General features: G+C 35.3%; 1 protein-coding gene across 3 annotated transcripts in view; it reads right to left on the reverse strand.

The window, feature by feature from the left end:
• Positions 1 to 16735, reverse strand: part of cpne5b (copine Vb) — a 155510-nt gene that overhangs the window by 78035 nt on the left and 60740 nt on the right. Inside the window, exon 1 of one of the 3 annotated variants that reach the window (XM_014002098.1) lies at positions 9959 to 10202. The exons of the other annotated variants lie outside the window; for them this stretch is intronic. Coding sequence (XP_013857552.1) covers positions 9959 to 10050 — 92 coding nt within the window. The 5' untranslated portion in view covers positions 10051 to 10202. Of the gene's footprint in view, positions 1 to 9958; positions 10203 to 16735 lie in introns of those variants that run through there. 3 annotated transcript variants of the gene reach the window in all.

Genomic DNA, 16735 nt, shown 5'->3' on the forward strand with positions numbered 1-16735 from the left:
GTGTGTGTGTGTGTGTGTGTGTGTGTGTGTGTGTGTGTGTGTGTGTGGACACATCTGTTAGCTAGAGATCTTTTTGTAGAAGTATAGCAGTTGCACAGACTTCATTAATCACTCTACCAGTAAAAGGCAGCAGCAGAGAAGGACATGAGGTTCTTAAAGCACAGTTCTGGACCTTCATTTGCACTCAGGGCCAAGGATGAAAAAATAAAATAAAAGGATGCAGAGTGCTTCAGACAACTTATAGAATTTAATGAATGACTGTGGAGTATTTACTGTGCATGTTGATGCTTGCATTCACCACATAACCCTGGGTTGCATTTAGCCTCTGAAATTGTTTTTATTCATAATGTTTTGAGCACATGAAAAAAATACTTTCTGAGCTAGAAAAGAAATAGATTTCGTGTCTTTAAATTGTAGAAATTTTTTCCCAGATAATACTTTAGCTGGGGCAAACAGTCAATTTTTTTGTGGTGATAAACAGATTAAACTAAAATATTAAAATTAAATTAATTTCTTACAGAAATTAATTTTGCCTGCTGTCTTTCTTGTCAGTGTTTTGAATTAAGATATGATTATGTTAAGAAATAGCTATAGCCATACATCTTGAAAAATAATTATGCATATTTTAATCACGTGACGAGATGTGTTTGGAGCATGTGTTGGGGATGACTCTCAGCTACTTAAGATTTGTAAAACGGATGCTTGTTTTTGTTAAGGTTGCTGTGGCAAATATCCTGAATATTGATAGATATTTCACCAAACAGACACCATCAAAAATATTATTGCTTGCATTTCACCTTCAGGCAACCGGCAAAAATAAAAAAAATATGTATCTGCCATATTACTTGGCATGCTCGCCTGGAGAAGATAGCACATTACACCAATACTGAAAAAAATACAGAAAATTCAATGAAGATCTTATAGATTGCAATTTTTACTTCACAGCATACACAACTCTGACAATATCTTGTGTTCTTTTTTCTGGATTTTGTGCTTTTTGGTATTTTTCATAAAGGTTTGCAGCTATAAGAAACACATTTTAGTCTCAGCTACAGAGCTCAAATTGGCTTTCAGAGCGCTGCGCCAGATCTTCATTAATACCATGGAGAAGTAGGCAGCACATTGAGAAATCCCAGTGGTCCGGTTCATCTCTCCACAGTGTAAACAGCCCATTATATAAAAACAGAAAGAAGGTAAATGCATTCTGGCCCACTTGGATTATACAGCAGCACAAATCCCTCATCTAAAGACAAAGACAGCTTGTTTTCTAAAAGAAAAACGGCAAGATAAAAGCAAGACTTTCATCCACATTTGAAGATTTGAATCAACCACTGTAATTTATTTTCACAAATAAATGATTCCTTAATTTGTGACTGATCATAAATTAAGCAATCAGTAATTGAAAGAAAAATAAATTCATTTATTTGATTTGATTGTGCTCAACATCGCATGTTTGCTATTTTGCTGATGATCTGACTTACTTCAAGTTCAATCGATAACTTTTAACTGGCATTTAGAAATCTGCAGTAAAGCATGAAAGAAGTGAATTATGCATAAACTGTCACTATACAATAACACTTAATAATGATGCCAAAGCATCTGACCAAGATCATCTGTCAGTTTTGAAACTGCTTTTGCGCCTGAGACATGCAAAATCATTTGAGCTAAAAAAAATATTGAACCCAGTGTTCACAAGGCTGAAAATGTAATTCATGAGAGGCACATTCAGAGGCGGCAAACATCTATGAGATTTATCGCACAAAAATGTCACACAGAAAAGGTACCGGCTGAAGCCCCACCACTGTTTGTGTGCATCTGCATGTCTCAGGTTTACTGAGGCACTGAAGAGCAAAGCTGAGTAAAAGTGTAGGAAACGAGTTGCGGTTTTATCCAGACATCAAAAAGAGAGATGTGTAGTTTTATTACAGGTGAAGTGAGTGGGAAATAAAAACAAAAGCAAACCAGTTGGACATTCAGAGCAGATCAAACTGTTCCAATCCTGCTGAAAATATCTGAACAGATAAGATTAACTTGTCCTTTGAGGCTAACGTGGAGAACAGAATATGGCCAAAATTCAAGGAAAAATGTTTTTTTATGCAATACTCTAAAGAGCAAACAGACAGTAATTAAAACTTAAAATATTTGTTGCTTGTTTTAGTACAGCTTAACTGCATGCTCTGTTATAACTCCTGACTTTACTGTATATCCCCTGCTTAGCAAATAGTTGCCACTGCAGACAGGAATAGCTTGACTTTATTAAGGATATCATAGTGATCCATTGACAGGCAGTGGAAATGGTAAAAACTGGCTAAAATTGGGATGAAATCCTTCAGTGTCCACAGAAAAAGAACAGTTGTTCTGCAGACAGCATCAGATTGTCCTCCAGGATTTTTCTGTATTTTGCAGCCTTTATTTTATCCTCTGTCTCGACAAGCCTTCCAGGGCCAGCTGCCCAAAAGCACTTGACCATAAAATCGTCCACATGTTGTTTGGCAAACTTCAGTTGAGATTTATTCTGAGTTCTCCTTTTTTTTTTTTGACAGTGTCTTTATCTTTTGTCTCTCTCCCATAAAGCTTAGGCTGGTGAAGAACAACAGCTGTTCTAACTCAGTCTCTCCCATCTCACCTTCTGACGCTTAGAACCCTTTCAGAATGCTCGCCGGTGTCTCTCTTTCTCCTTCTTGCACTAGAGGAAGATCTGATCTTATTCCCTCCATTTCTTGATGATGAATTGGACAGAAGTTTTGGGGTGTTTAGGACCTTGAAAATACTTCTGTATCCATCTGCTGATTTGTACTTTTCTTCAATAGTGTTTTCCCTGAGCTGACAGTAACTTTACAGGAAGTTATTTTTTATGCAATTAGTTACATTGCATGTTATTTATTTTAGCATTTTCTTTGTAAAAAATTACATTTTGGTTTGTCATTGAAGAGGGTTATTTTGAAAGTTATTTATTTTTTTGTTGTTAAAAAGGACAATTTCTATTGACCGTGACTGAATCATTACATATATAAAAGGGTGAAACATCCAAGGTGGTGAATACTTTTTTTAGCCATTGTACCTTGCTTTGCATAATTTGATTTGTATATATATATATATATATATATATATTGTGTGTGTGTGTGTGTGTGTGTGTGTGTGTGTGTGTGTGTTCCATTCAAATAATGAATGCTCAATATTTTTATGATGAACCCAACGAAGGCTACAAGCTGAAGTGCTTTGGTTAAATAAAAAAAGCTCTTCTCTTCTTTGAGTATTGCCTGGAGTCTTGACCTCCTTGAAGCCCACAATTTACCACTCAAAGAATGCAAAAAAATGCTTTATTTGTAATTTCACACATGAAAGCAGCTACCGTACTCAAATTCAACTGAAAAGAAGTATGCTGATGGCACAAAGGACAGAGAACATGCTTTTTCTACATTCGATTGACAAATCAAGTCTGTATTTTGCAATGACTTTGAGAGAAAAGCACAATGTTTATAACGTTAATATAAAAGTAATTAATACACATTACAAGTCAACTTTGCATGCATATGAGTTAAGCAGTGGTGCCTCCAGAAATTTTCTAATGGGAGGGGCATGTGGGGAGCACTGAAATCTGGGTTTGGCACCTAAACTAGTAAAACAAAACAGATGTGTTATCTTGTTGTCGTCATAAATGTTACTTGACAAATCCAACAATATGAGATTAGGCAATATTTTAGATTATTATTTTTAAATACACTGCCTGGCCAAAAACAGTTGCCACCAAATAAAAAAGGTCACTCTAAAATTTTGTTGGACCACTTTTAGCTTTGATTACAGCACACATTCACTGTGGCATTGTTTGGATGATCTTCTGCATTGTCACAAGTTTTATCTCCATCCAGCATTGCATTCATTTTTCACCAAGATTTTGCATTGATGATAGTAGAGCAGGGGTGTCAAACTCCTGTCCTCGAGGGCCGCTATCCTGCATGTTTTAGAGGTTTTCTTGCTCCAACACACCTGATTTTGATCGCTGGGTGATTAACAGGCTTCTGCCCAATTTGAAGAGTTAATTCAATCACTGAATCAGGTGTGTTGGAGCWGGAAAACCTCTAAAACATGCAGGATAGCGGCCCTCGAGGACTGGAATTTGACACCCCTGTAGTAGAGTCTGATCGCTGCGCAAAGCCTTTTTCAGCACATCCCAAAGCTTCTCAATGGACTCTGTGGAGCCAATCCATGTGTGAAAATAATGTCTCATGCTCCCTGAACAACTCTTTCACAATTCAACTTTGAGGAATCCTGGCATTGTCATCTTGGAAGAAGCCCGTGCCTTCACGGAAGAAAAAAATCCATTGATGGAATAACCTGGTCATTCAGGTAGTCAACTGACCTCATTCTTTGAGCTGTGTTTTATCCCATTTTAAATTGAATTTTGAGCAAACTTTTAAAATGTTGCAAAAAGGGAAAAAAAAAGAAGTGAATCATGTTTCCATCAACTGGCTTGGAGCAAATCAACCAGGTTACACAAAGTAATTACATCAGATGCTGATGTTACACATGGCTGTAGTAAACAGGAAGTAAAGTCACAAACTCGCAGGAATACACACCTCAGGACARTGGACAGAAATGATCAGGAACCTGTTGCTATTATCAGGAAAGCTGTAATTATTCTGTCATATCAAGTAGGAGACTCGCAGTTCTCTTCATGTTACGGGAATATCACTAATATCTCACTAATGGCACTTAGTTAAATCCAGGTGGCAACTATTTTTTGACTGAACAGTGTATAATTTTATCACTAATTGAGATACGCTCTGTCACTGGAGACTGACTGAGTATGCCAGTGTTGTGTAAAATTAAAATGTTCAAACAGTGAAAGAAATGTGACTGGCTGAGGCATTGGTCAAATTTGCATTTGATATTTTCAAGTTTATTAGAGCTACTGTATACAAAGCAAGAAAGAAAAAAAGTTTGGAGAGAAGTCTGTTTTTATAACAGAGACAGAAAAAAATTAAATAAAAAAAGAGCCGCTGGTATTTCTAAAAGTGGCTTTGACAAAAGTTGCAGAGGCAACTTGTGTTTGCAAAGACAAACACAGTTTCCTATTGATTTATTGTTAAAGAGCTGATCTGTAACATTAGATTTTACAGATAATTATGCAAAGAACAACAAATACTGAGAGCGCTAGAAGCATTCTAATTGGATAGTGGGTTTCAAAAGTATTTATCCTTCTTGATAATCTTTATTTTCTGTTACCTTTCCTTTCAGTCTGGAAGTAAAAAAACAACATTCAACACACTTTACAACATATTTAGGTATCTACTTTGACCTCCTTTAAAAAAAAATAATGGATTTTTTTCCTTTATTTGATTGAATGTATTTACAGATTTGCAATGAGACCATTTTGTACAGTTTGTTTACTTTCTGATTCAACTGCTTGACGTTTGAACTGTGTTTGGTGAATGTAAAAATAGTTTCCATGAGCTTTTAGCCAAGATTATTAGGTTTATTTTGATACCAAACATGTCCAGGTTCCACAAACGGATCTTAAGTTAAAAGAAGTTAAAAGAAATAGAAAACGGAAGAAGCTGTTGGCTCAAGAGGTTAAATGGGTTCAGTGGACATTAGTATAAAATATTCCTGTTGAAACAGCCCTCAGAAACAACACCAATAAAACACCTGATAGATGATTATTAACAAATGATGCATGCTCAGATTTTTATTTTTTTTTCTAGACTTATTTCTTGTTAATTTCACAATTATACTGAATCTTCAAATCCGTAATCATCTTGTGGAAATTTAAAATACTTGAACCCCCTAAATTACTTTAAAATTCCAGGCTGTAAAGCAACAAAAACTGAGAGAATGTCAAAAAGAGTAAATACATTTACATTGTACTGTAACAATCACAACCATAACCCTGCAAATAAAATTTCTCCGATCACAACATCCGACAGGAGGTATCACTCTAACCAGACAGGCCACAGAGAGGACCACTGGAAACAGAGACTGTGGTGTCACACTCCATTTGTCTTTTTATACTGTTTAGTGTCCTGCTTCTGCATAGATGCCTCTACTGGCATTCAGAAATAGTTTCCCTCCTTTTTCCGGCTCTCCAGCAGCAATTTCCGCTGACATTTAGGGAAAACAGCAACAAGTAAAATGCCACACATGCTCAAACAAAGTTCCTCCACGTTGCCTCTCAATGTTTTTCTGATGTTTGGTGTTATTGGTGAATATTCCACATACCATTGCAATTAGTCTCTTTTATTTAACTATAAAGCAGTGCTAATGCTCTTTGGTCATTAGTAGATGCTAATAACACTATGCTATTGTATGGAATAGATAGCCAACAATTTGTGAGTATTTGAGCACCAATACAACAGTATTGCAGTATTATACAAGAATCAAACACTGGAGTACTTCACTGTAGTTATCCGAACACACAAGTTTAACATTCAAGGTTGAGTAAAGCAGCGAGGAAGAAACTGAAATGATTCTGACTGCTTGTCATCGATGGAGCCATTAGAAGCTGCTCTTTGGGTACAAACTGAAATATGTGGTGTTTGCACTTGTCTCCAGGATGTCTGTAGCTTAACAGCTGCAGGCTGTGCTTTGGAAGAATGTCTCTTTGAGCTCAGTTAAAATAATTTACATTCCATAAATAAAGAAAACAACACAACTCATAGCAGTTGTCTGTCATTGTGCAAGAGACAGAACACCCTGGACAGGACCAAACATACAAACAAACAAGACAAACAACCTCTCAAACTCTCACTCACACCTAGGGACAATTTAGAGTTACCAGTTTATCTAATATACATGCTTTTGGCCGGAGCAAAACAGAGAACCTGGAGAAAACTCACACATGCACAGGAAGAACAGGCAAACACAAAGATTTCAGGCAGGAAGCAAAACAACCTTCTTAGTGTGAGGCAATGGTGCTAACTGCACTGTTGTAATGCACTCACTGTGCAACATTCTGATTAAAACCTTTGAAGTTTATTTTGAGTTTTCTTTGAAGAACTTTATCTGTAAGTAAAATATTGCATGAACGTTTTGGTATATTTTAATACAACTTGAACAAATTAATCATTTGTGATGCAGACACAGTCAATCCAACTCTAGATACGTGGAAGATAGAACCATGAATTCAACACATAAATTATTATACAGTACTTATTTAATTTGTGCGGAAACTCACTACTCTGAGATCATTATTGTGCAAAATTGTAAAAAATGTTTTCAAGGTTTGAACAAAGCAGCCATAACGTTCCCATTTCTAAGCATAAGATCTTAAATTTGGCATCACAAGTGGTAGGGAACATGCATTCCTTCAAATAGCCTTTTAGCCTTGCATGTGTTTGCTCTGAAATCAAAGGATAAGCTGAAATAAAAATATTGTTTGTGGTTACTTAGAAATGTGGCAACAGTTCAGCAAATGTTTCCAAATCCCACAGTAATCGATTCAACAGTTGTTGCGATTTCTCAAACAAAATCACAATTTTTATCCTCAACACCAATTTTTTGTTTGTTTATTTGTTTTATGAACAGTTGTACATTATCAACTTTTTCTGATGCAATATTTTTCTGATGCACTCAGTCTTTTGTTGTGCTTATAGAAACTGACTCAAACTGATGAAATTTTGCCCAAGTCAAAATGTTTCATTAATCACTAATGACAGTCTTCCAACTTCATAAAGTCAGATTTGTTCTACAGAATTTAGAACAGATTAACATAAAAATTTGCATTCAACCTTTTCTCAGCACATCAAATGAACCAGCAAAAGACTTGTAATTCTGCAGTGTGTAATGACATCAAACAACTTGAGATATCAATGTTTTTACAGTCATATAACCAAAGAGTAACAGAATTCTAAACTGTCTCACATGTTGTTTTTGAGTAATTAAAAGTTTATTTCTTATGTTATGGTGTGTATGGTCCAAATTCTTCAGTCATTAAGAGGTGATGCAGTGGTGGGCACAGTTCCCCTAAAGCACTAAAGCACTAAAAGGGGAACAACTTTACTGATTATTGCTTTAGGGCTTTTGCTAATTTCTTAATTCATTAGTGGATTAGCACTTGCTAAATTTATGAGGGTTCTTTAAATATTATTGATCAACATTATTGACAAGAGCTGAGGGTGAAAGCTGTCAGACATGTTGGTCATATGCATGTCACTTACTAGATCAGTGGTTTTCAAACCGTTTTGCTTCGGACCCACAAATAACAGTTGCAGATACATGTGATCACAGATATTACTTGTTTACGTAGAAAACTTTGCTATAATAACTCTGTTAAACATGAGAATAATAACTATAAACAAACTAGTAACTATGATACATTTTTTATTCATTTATAAATATTTTTAAAAAATTGCAATAATCATGATGAAAATATTCCATTAGCATTTTTTGCATTTAAATTGATGTCTGGATGTCATCTGGGGACCCTCACTTGATGTTTTGTGACCCACAAAGAGGTCCTGACCCCAACTTTGGAACCACTACACGAGATGAAATATTACCAATATTCTGCACACAGAAAATATTGCCTCATGTTGACTCTGAGGAATGTTCCATGGGTCAGCTGGGATTTTAGTGCTTTAGAGTTAGCTTTTAATAAATTTTCAAGTGTGTTAGTGCTTTAGAATTAGGGGACCTAAATATTAAAGTTAGTGTTTTAGAATTAGGGGACCTAAATATTAAAGTTAGTGTTTTAGAATTAGGGGACCTAAATATTAAAGTTACGGCAGTGCTTTAGTGCTAGTGCAACTAATTTTTAGATTAGTGCTGCCCACCAGTGAGGTGGTGTTTATTGAAATGTTTTGTTTACCTTCATCACTTAGTCAAACGAGCGCACACGAAGACCAACAAAAGCCTCTCAGAGTAATTATGGTTCACAAGGGGGCAATTTAAAAAAATGGTTTCCTCCCACAAAGCAAGATTACAATTACACTTTGCCTTTTCAATTCAATCAGAAATGTCATCAAGCTTGAWTTCAGTCCCACGTGCTGCCGTAGAAGACCATGAGCACACTGGATCAGTTGTTTCCTGTCAGCCCCTCTGGTCTTAATTTAAAAAGTCTGTAATTTGTGTCGAAGGCAGAAACAAACTACAGACCCATGAAGTCTTAGCTGTAAGCTATTACTAAAATTGATTTCACATTAATTGTAAAATACTTAATAAATTGAAATATGAAATTTTAAAAGGAATGATGACTAAATAGGTGTTCAAATAAAAAAAAACCTGACTGAAGAATGAAATTAAGCCCAAAAACAATTAAGGTTATGAAAGCAGCTTTGATCAGACAAACGCCTTACAAAGAATAATGGAACAAATTAATTCAGCTTTTTTTATTTACTCGTATTGAGTGAACATAACACATTTTCATAGCATCAATTCCAAGTTATTTTGTCCCTTACCTTACCTGTCCCTTATCTAGCATGTTAGTCAGTCTACATGCAGGAAATGACACATATTAAAAGGTATTTTATCAACATCCAGATAATTGATGTAATAAAAAGAAATCTGTTTGAATTATGTAACACTTGTAGCACTCAATTTGATCCATCTGAGTCTTGAAAGAAAGCGCTGTAAACCTGAAGCTGTCATAAAAGAGCAAAGCGCCTTTGATGTTTAGATGAAACAAATGTCTTGTTTGGCGGCTGGACTCCTCTTGTTCTCAGCCACACAGTCTCATACACACACATGAACACACACAAAGACAGTTACATTAACCTTTCAGAAAAAGGAGAAGTTGTGTTGCATTTGGCTGAAATTTATTCCTCTACTGTAAATGATTATTTTGCAATCTGAATATATTTTATAATTGTCAAGTCATCAAAAATTTCATGCCAGGAAATTGCATGTCAAAAATGATACTTATGGTCTCAAAAATCTATTCATCTCCACCTTATCTGAGGTTGGGACAAGGGTGCAGCAGTTCCAGCAGAAAAACACAGGCATTCCTCTTTCCAACACTTACCAGGTCCTTCTGGAGGATGCTGGGGTTTTCTCAGGCCCAAAAGGATGTGCCATAGAAACGTGTATTGGCAAAAATTTGGTGATATGATACATATCTATGCACTCAGTGTCTCATAAAAGGACAGTTGGTAACCCTGCCTCATCTATGAAGGCATTGAATGCCAGTCTAATCGGCTAACATTCAGCCAGCTGTACTTATTGCTAATATTCACTCACAATATTAATGTTTGAACTACCATTATACTCTCAGGTTCCTCAGGAGCAGAGGAGCCAAATGGCTGACTGAGTGCTGCCAACTAGTGGCTGGAGGCTAAATTACAACACAAAAATGAACTGCTGGCTTTAAATTCTACATTTTAAACCTTAATTTAAAAATCAATGCAGTGCTTTAGAGAATCAATACTGGTTCAGGAAATGAAAAATAATATTTCAGTATATCAGTATTTTACTGCACCCCTAGTCTCTAAAGTAAGTTCTGGAACTACCCATTTATCTATCTAGTGGGATTTCTTTGAAACAACTCCAAAGAAAGATGGCCATATGGCACCCTGATTAGATGCTTAAACCACCACAACTGACAGAGCAGCAGTGGTTCTACTCTAAGCTCCTCTTTGATGGCCAAACTGCTCAACTTAACTGTAAGGCTCATCTTATAGACAAAACCCATTTTATCCACTTGTAAAATATTGTCCTTTTAGCCGTATTTCGTATCTTATGACCATAGATGATGGTTGGAACATAGCTGGACCAGTATATAGATTTATTTTGCCTATCATCTAAGCTCTTATTTCTGTTTACCCTGATAAACTGAAACATTAGTTTGGATTCTCATTTGACTTATCGTGATCATGTACAAGTCTTAACCACTAAGTTGAAACAGAAATTATACGTTTATTCAAAAATTAGATCCAATCTGACATCTTCTGTTTCAAATATCTATCTTCATGCCATTATACTCTCAACCATGTCATACTGTTTACCTGTTTGGTCTCTTACAACAAATGAAATCTTAGAACCCACAGTTAGCCTCTACAAAAGGGCCTACAAAATTCATAAAAAACTTCCTGGTTRGACTCATCACTGTACAGTTCTTGCATTGTCTGATGCCTTGACTTTTCAGAATCATGTTTTGTATAGTGGTATTAATTTATATTTTCAGATCTTCCAAGGTGCCAGTTTTGGAACTCTCTGTGCATTGTTGCCCAAATCAAGTTCTGGAAGTGGTCATTCAACTAGATCTGTTACAAAAGGACAACTGATATTACCAACTTTTAAAAACTGTTACGGCCAGAGGTCTTTCTTCTATGTTTATACTAAAGCATGGAATGACATTCCTCAAAACATAAAGTCCATTTCAAAACTACAGCCCTTTAAGAAGAATCTTGTCTGCCATCTGCTGGACACTTTTTGTTGTGCTCATATTTAGACATCCTATTTTGCAAATGCTGCCTTCCTGAAATTTGGTATGCTTGTTTGTCTTTGTGTCTATGGTGTATAATGATGTGATTATGATGCTGTACTTCTGAGTGTTTTATGTGCTGCAGAACAGGAACCTGCTGTAAAACAGCAATTATGCTGAGTCAGGCTTGATTTTTAGTAATCTTTTCCTGTTAAATAAAAAACTGGTAACATAATGACAGCACTGTCATTATTGCTAATAAAATCCTGATTCTTATCCAATCACTTATGAGCAACAAACCAAGATACTTGTACTCCTTCGTTTAACACAGTGTTATTCCACCCTGAAGGGACCATTCTACTTTGTCCCAGTTAAGAACCATGGTCTCAGATTTTGAGGAACTGGCAAGCATTCTGACTTCTACTCATATGCAAACCAGTGCCCATTGAAGTTTGGCTTCAAAATGCCAACAGCGTCACATCATCTGCAAAAAGCAAAAATCAAATCCTGACATTTCCATACCAGACACTTTCCTCACCCTGACTGATCCTGGTCCTGTCCAAGAACACCACAAAGAAGATCAGAGACAATTGGCAGTGTTGGTAGACTCCAATGTGTACTATCACAGCAAAAACCAGAGTATTAAAATTTCAGTGTTAAACTTTTGGGTGTTGATTTAACACCCCCTAGGGTTATTTTAACACTTTCTGAGTAAACTGACACCCATGTTAATTCACAGTGTTGATTTCCTCAATTTTGTACTATCAACACTAGACAGTGTTGAATAAGCCCCACCTATTGTTAAGTCATATAACACTTAACAGTGTTGTTATATAATACCACGCAGTGTTGAAAGAAGTATTATGAAAAGCCCCACCCTCTTCCACCTCATGTCAGACAGACCAGTATTTTCTCAGCAAGGAATGCTGGGTAATCTTGTAGAAATTATCTGTTTGCACATTCATGAGAGTAAAAATTTGTTCTGGTTCTTGTTCAGTTTGATCAAGTTGTTCAAGTTTAAGTTTGTGTTATTGGCCATAAATCGACACCACGAGTGAAAGGTACGTCCTGGTGTGTGAAGAGTGACTCCATTATACTTGTCCACTAACTACTGAGCTGTGTTAATGCAACACTTCAAAGAGTAAGATTTATCTCTTGAGTGTTAAATTTACACTCTCAAATTTGTGATGTACCGACACCTCGTGGTGTCTGTTAACCTTTCTAACACCACAATTTCCTTTGTTAATAATAATACACTGGTGTTACTTTTAACACTGTATTTTGACACCAACACTATTTTTATGTTAATGTGACACTCAGTATTATTGAATATTAAACACTGGTTGGTGTTAACAAAAAAATGGGTGTTAAAATTTAACACTTTCACAATTGTCAATTTGACACCAGCAAGTATGGACACATATAGACATTTTGTTGGTGTTGAAATTAACACTGTGGGTGTTAAATTAACACTGGCATTTTAGACTGTACTAGGAACAATCTTGTTTTGACAGAAATGCAAGTGCAACTTTTGGTCTGTTTGTGCAGGGATTTTCCAGATATCCTTTATCAGAAATTCTCTAAAAGTCTCACGCACCCCATTTATCCAAAGCACCACCTACAGAATGCCAAATGAAAATGTATGTTAGACTTCTCTAGGTCCACAAAAGAACATGTAAACTGGACAATAAAACTCCCATAGCCCCCTCAGCAACTTTGCAAAAGGAGAAACACGATCCACTGTTCAACAACCTAAATAAAAGCCACACTGCTACTACTGAATCTGAGGTCTGACAATCAGACGTAGCCTGTCTAACTCCATGTCAACCAGGACAATGCCACAATATTTAAAGACTGTAAGTTGTTACATGCTCTCTAAAAGTACCTATCAAGTTTTCAAGGATACTCAAACCAGGACTCTGTATTTTGACAGAAGAATTGTGTAATATGAGTTTATATTAAACAGCAGTTTTGTACCCAGCCCCCTGCAACACCACCATACCAAAGAGAAAAAATAGTCTGAAGAGTATCTCCGTAGTCAGTTCACCTCACTTTTTATTCCAGTCAAAGACATTACTGACTCATAACTGTCTTACACTACTTATGCTGAGTGGATAAAAGTGCTTTGCTGATGTTGCCAGGGAAACAGACTCCATTCAAATGCTGTTTACAACAAGCACTTGTTTAGATTTTAGAGCCACATAATGGTATAAGACCAAAAGCATTAGTTAGCATTTGTGTAAGTGTTTGACGTTTCAAGGTTGTTGTTTTTTTCCTTGTGTTTGTAGTTTGTAATTTGTTGTTTGTGACCATCGAGATAAAAATCATTTGAGAACAGATAGCATCCTGGTAGAATTCAAAATGAAAGACCAAACTCAACCTATGACTTGTAGCCATCACAAAAGGCTGAAGCAATCATAGTACATATTTAGGAATAATGATTGAGCAGGCCTCTTGTCCTTACAATAACAGTATTTTAAAAGGAAGCATTGGTACATCAAATGGACTGGTAGTGACACCAAATAGAATGATTACAGGAATCAGCTATAGTAGATGCCCTAAACACACAAAACAGGTTTTAAACGTAGCATTTTCATAGTTTGACATTTTATTGCAGTTTTCCATTCATTTTCCTTTCAGAGGGTTTGTTTTGATAAACATCCAAACAGATGTTCCAGCGAGTCAAAATGCACAATAACAAAAGTCAACTTCACAAATAAATATTTTAAAGTAATATGCATTGTTACTAGAGTCTCAGACTTCTTGGGTTGTTGTATTAAAACTTGGGTTGTTCCTTAAAAAAATCAAAGACAGAATAAGCATATGGTAAAATCCTGACACCCAACCACGATTCATGTTTTGATAAGAAGTTCTGTTGCATATTACTAATTTGAATTTATTAAATTGTTAAGTTTGGAGCAAAATATTCTGTCAAATGTTCCCTGCTGCTTGGTACTTTTGAGGTACTCATTTCAGAAAACATTCTGTGTGACCATTAGATGTGTGTAAAACACCAAAACTATTTTGAAGTGGTTGTAGCATCTAATGTTTGGTCTTCTATTATATTACAGATTAAAAACTAAGATTTTATAATTGTGTGAACTGTGAATTTGTTTTGTTTTAGAAACGACAGCTGATGCAGACTGCTAATTATGATCGTTCATATTCTACTGTTGCTGTTATATATTTACCTCAAATTTTAAAGATATTCCAAATCATAGGTTACAAGTCTGTCCTTTGTTTTTGTTTATGAAAAGTGCACAGGCTTAATGCTCACAACAACTAAAATCAAATACCAACAAAATAAACAGTGTTGATGCCTGTTCTGCAAATATTTATTTCCAACACCACATATATGATAAGATAAACCTTTATTGCCATTGTAAAAAGCTCAATGAAATTACAGTTCAGAACACCCATTCACAAGAAGACAGAACATAACCAAACATAGAATATGTGGCCTCAGAGCAAGGCTCATCATCATGAAAGAACATCATGAGGAGGTGCATATATTTAAAATATATTTGCAAACTCAGGTCAGCAGTGACTGTGAATGTACTCAGTATACAGTTTTTCCAAACTCCAACTCATGTGATAGCTGCAAATCCTGTGTCTGATTTAAAAGGCACATTTTTGCCAAAATTTATTTAAACCCCTTGAGAATATGAGATCAGCAGGAGTCTGTTAGTCGTTTATCAAACTGTAAAAAAAACACTTGCCTTTTAAAAAATCTGCAAATGCAGGCAAAAAGTAAGTGTAAAAACGAAGCGAGGTTTGAAGAATAAGAGTGTGTGAAGTGTTCTTAGCTGTGCATTAAAACCAAAAACAACTGTCTTGTGAAACTGTACTCAACAGTAAAATAACTTTAACATTTACTGTATCAGTAGATCATATAATTTCTGCTAAGTGTTAATAAGTGATACTTAAGAACAAATATTAGTATATACATATTAGTATATTTCCGCATGGACCAATAATATGATCTATTTTTGAATAAGTTAAGTGAGGACACTTAGCTAAAGAAAAGAAAGGTTACAGTATGTGTGATCATCAGCATGTGATGCTTTAAACATTTATGCTGATTTTTACTTATTTATTTATTTTTACTTCTTCCTGTTCGCTTCTTTCTTCTTTCTGCTGTGACTTTTTTTGCATCTCTCACTGTTCATTATTGTCACTCTCTGTCTCTTTTTCCCCTTCACGTGGGACTTGTTTTTCTGCCACCTAATTAAACAAGCAGTAATTTTGGGAAAATAAAAGCCATCATAATTATCCACAGATAAGAGAATACAGGGAATAAAAAAATTAATTTGTTTATGCATTCATGGAGATTTTAATCCAAGTTCAGAAAGGAAGCACGGAGAAATGTGTGTGCACACTGAACGGGGTGTGTTTGAAAGCTAAGGGGACAATTTAAAAGTCCTGATTTATTATTGCAATCTGTCTCCTGGTACTGTGGATGTGGTTGTGAAATACTTGTTTTAATTAGTTTTTACATTATTTGATTATGTTTTAATTGAGAACGATTACTTTGATAGTTTTTATTTATTTATTTATTTATTTATTTATTTATTTATTTATTTATTTATTTATTTTTCACACTGTATCACATTGTATCAAATCATAGTGTATTGTTTTGTACTGCATTGTATCATATTGTATCACATCTTATTATATAGTAACATAGTGTAGCATGTCATATCACAATGTAATATTTCATTGTGTAATACCATATTGCAGTGAATTGTGTGACTGTCTTATACTGTATCAATCATACTGTTTTGTATGATATCATATTAAATTGTACCAAACTGTGTTTAGACTTATCACACACCTACACCTGATTTGATAATGGAAAGTGTAAAGTACAGGTTGACATGTGTTTCAGATTTAATGCCAACATTTGGGGAGGAGAAGGCTGTCAGATATAAATGTCTTCGCTTAAAGGTTTGTTCTGCTCCATGTTTTTGTTCTGCATTCGAAAGATGGTTATCCACCYGCTAATCCCCTGTGGTTATCACACAAACGAATGGTCAAAAACATTTTACTATCATCTCAGACAAATGCTTCTCAAATTTCAGGCAGTGACGTGTGTGAATGTGTGTGTTTACTGCTTCCCCACCCTTCTGACAACTTCCAGTGTTTGTATGTAGCATGTAGAAAGGACAAGATTTGAGGTTTTTACTGATAATATTTTATTTAAAGCATGTTACAGAAGTCATGAGAGGCAGGTTTATTTTGAACAAACATTGCAAATGTGTTCATTCCTACAAAACTGACAAATATATTTGCAAACAACACTAAACTGATTCAGATTAACATAAAATAAATCATGTTTTATAATTAAATGTCTGTTTCCTGCTTTAAAGAAAAATCCTC

This window comes from Austrofundulus limnaeus, unplaced genomic scaffold, assembly GCF_001266775.1.
Source record: "Austrofundulus limnaeus strain Quisiro unplaced genomic scaffold, Austrofundulus_limnaeus-1.0 Scaffold11, whole genome shotgun sequence".
NCBI classification, from domain to species: Eukaryota; Metazoa; Chordata; class Actinopteri; order Cyprinodontiformes; family Rivulidae; genus Austrofundulus; species Austrofundulus limnaeus.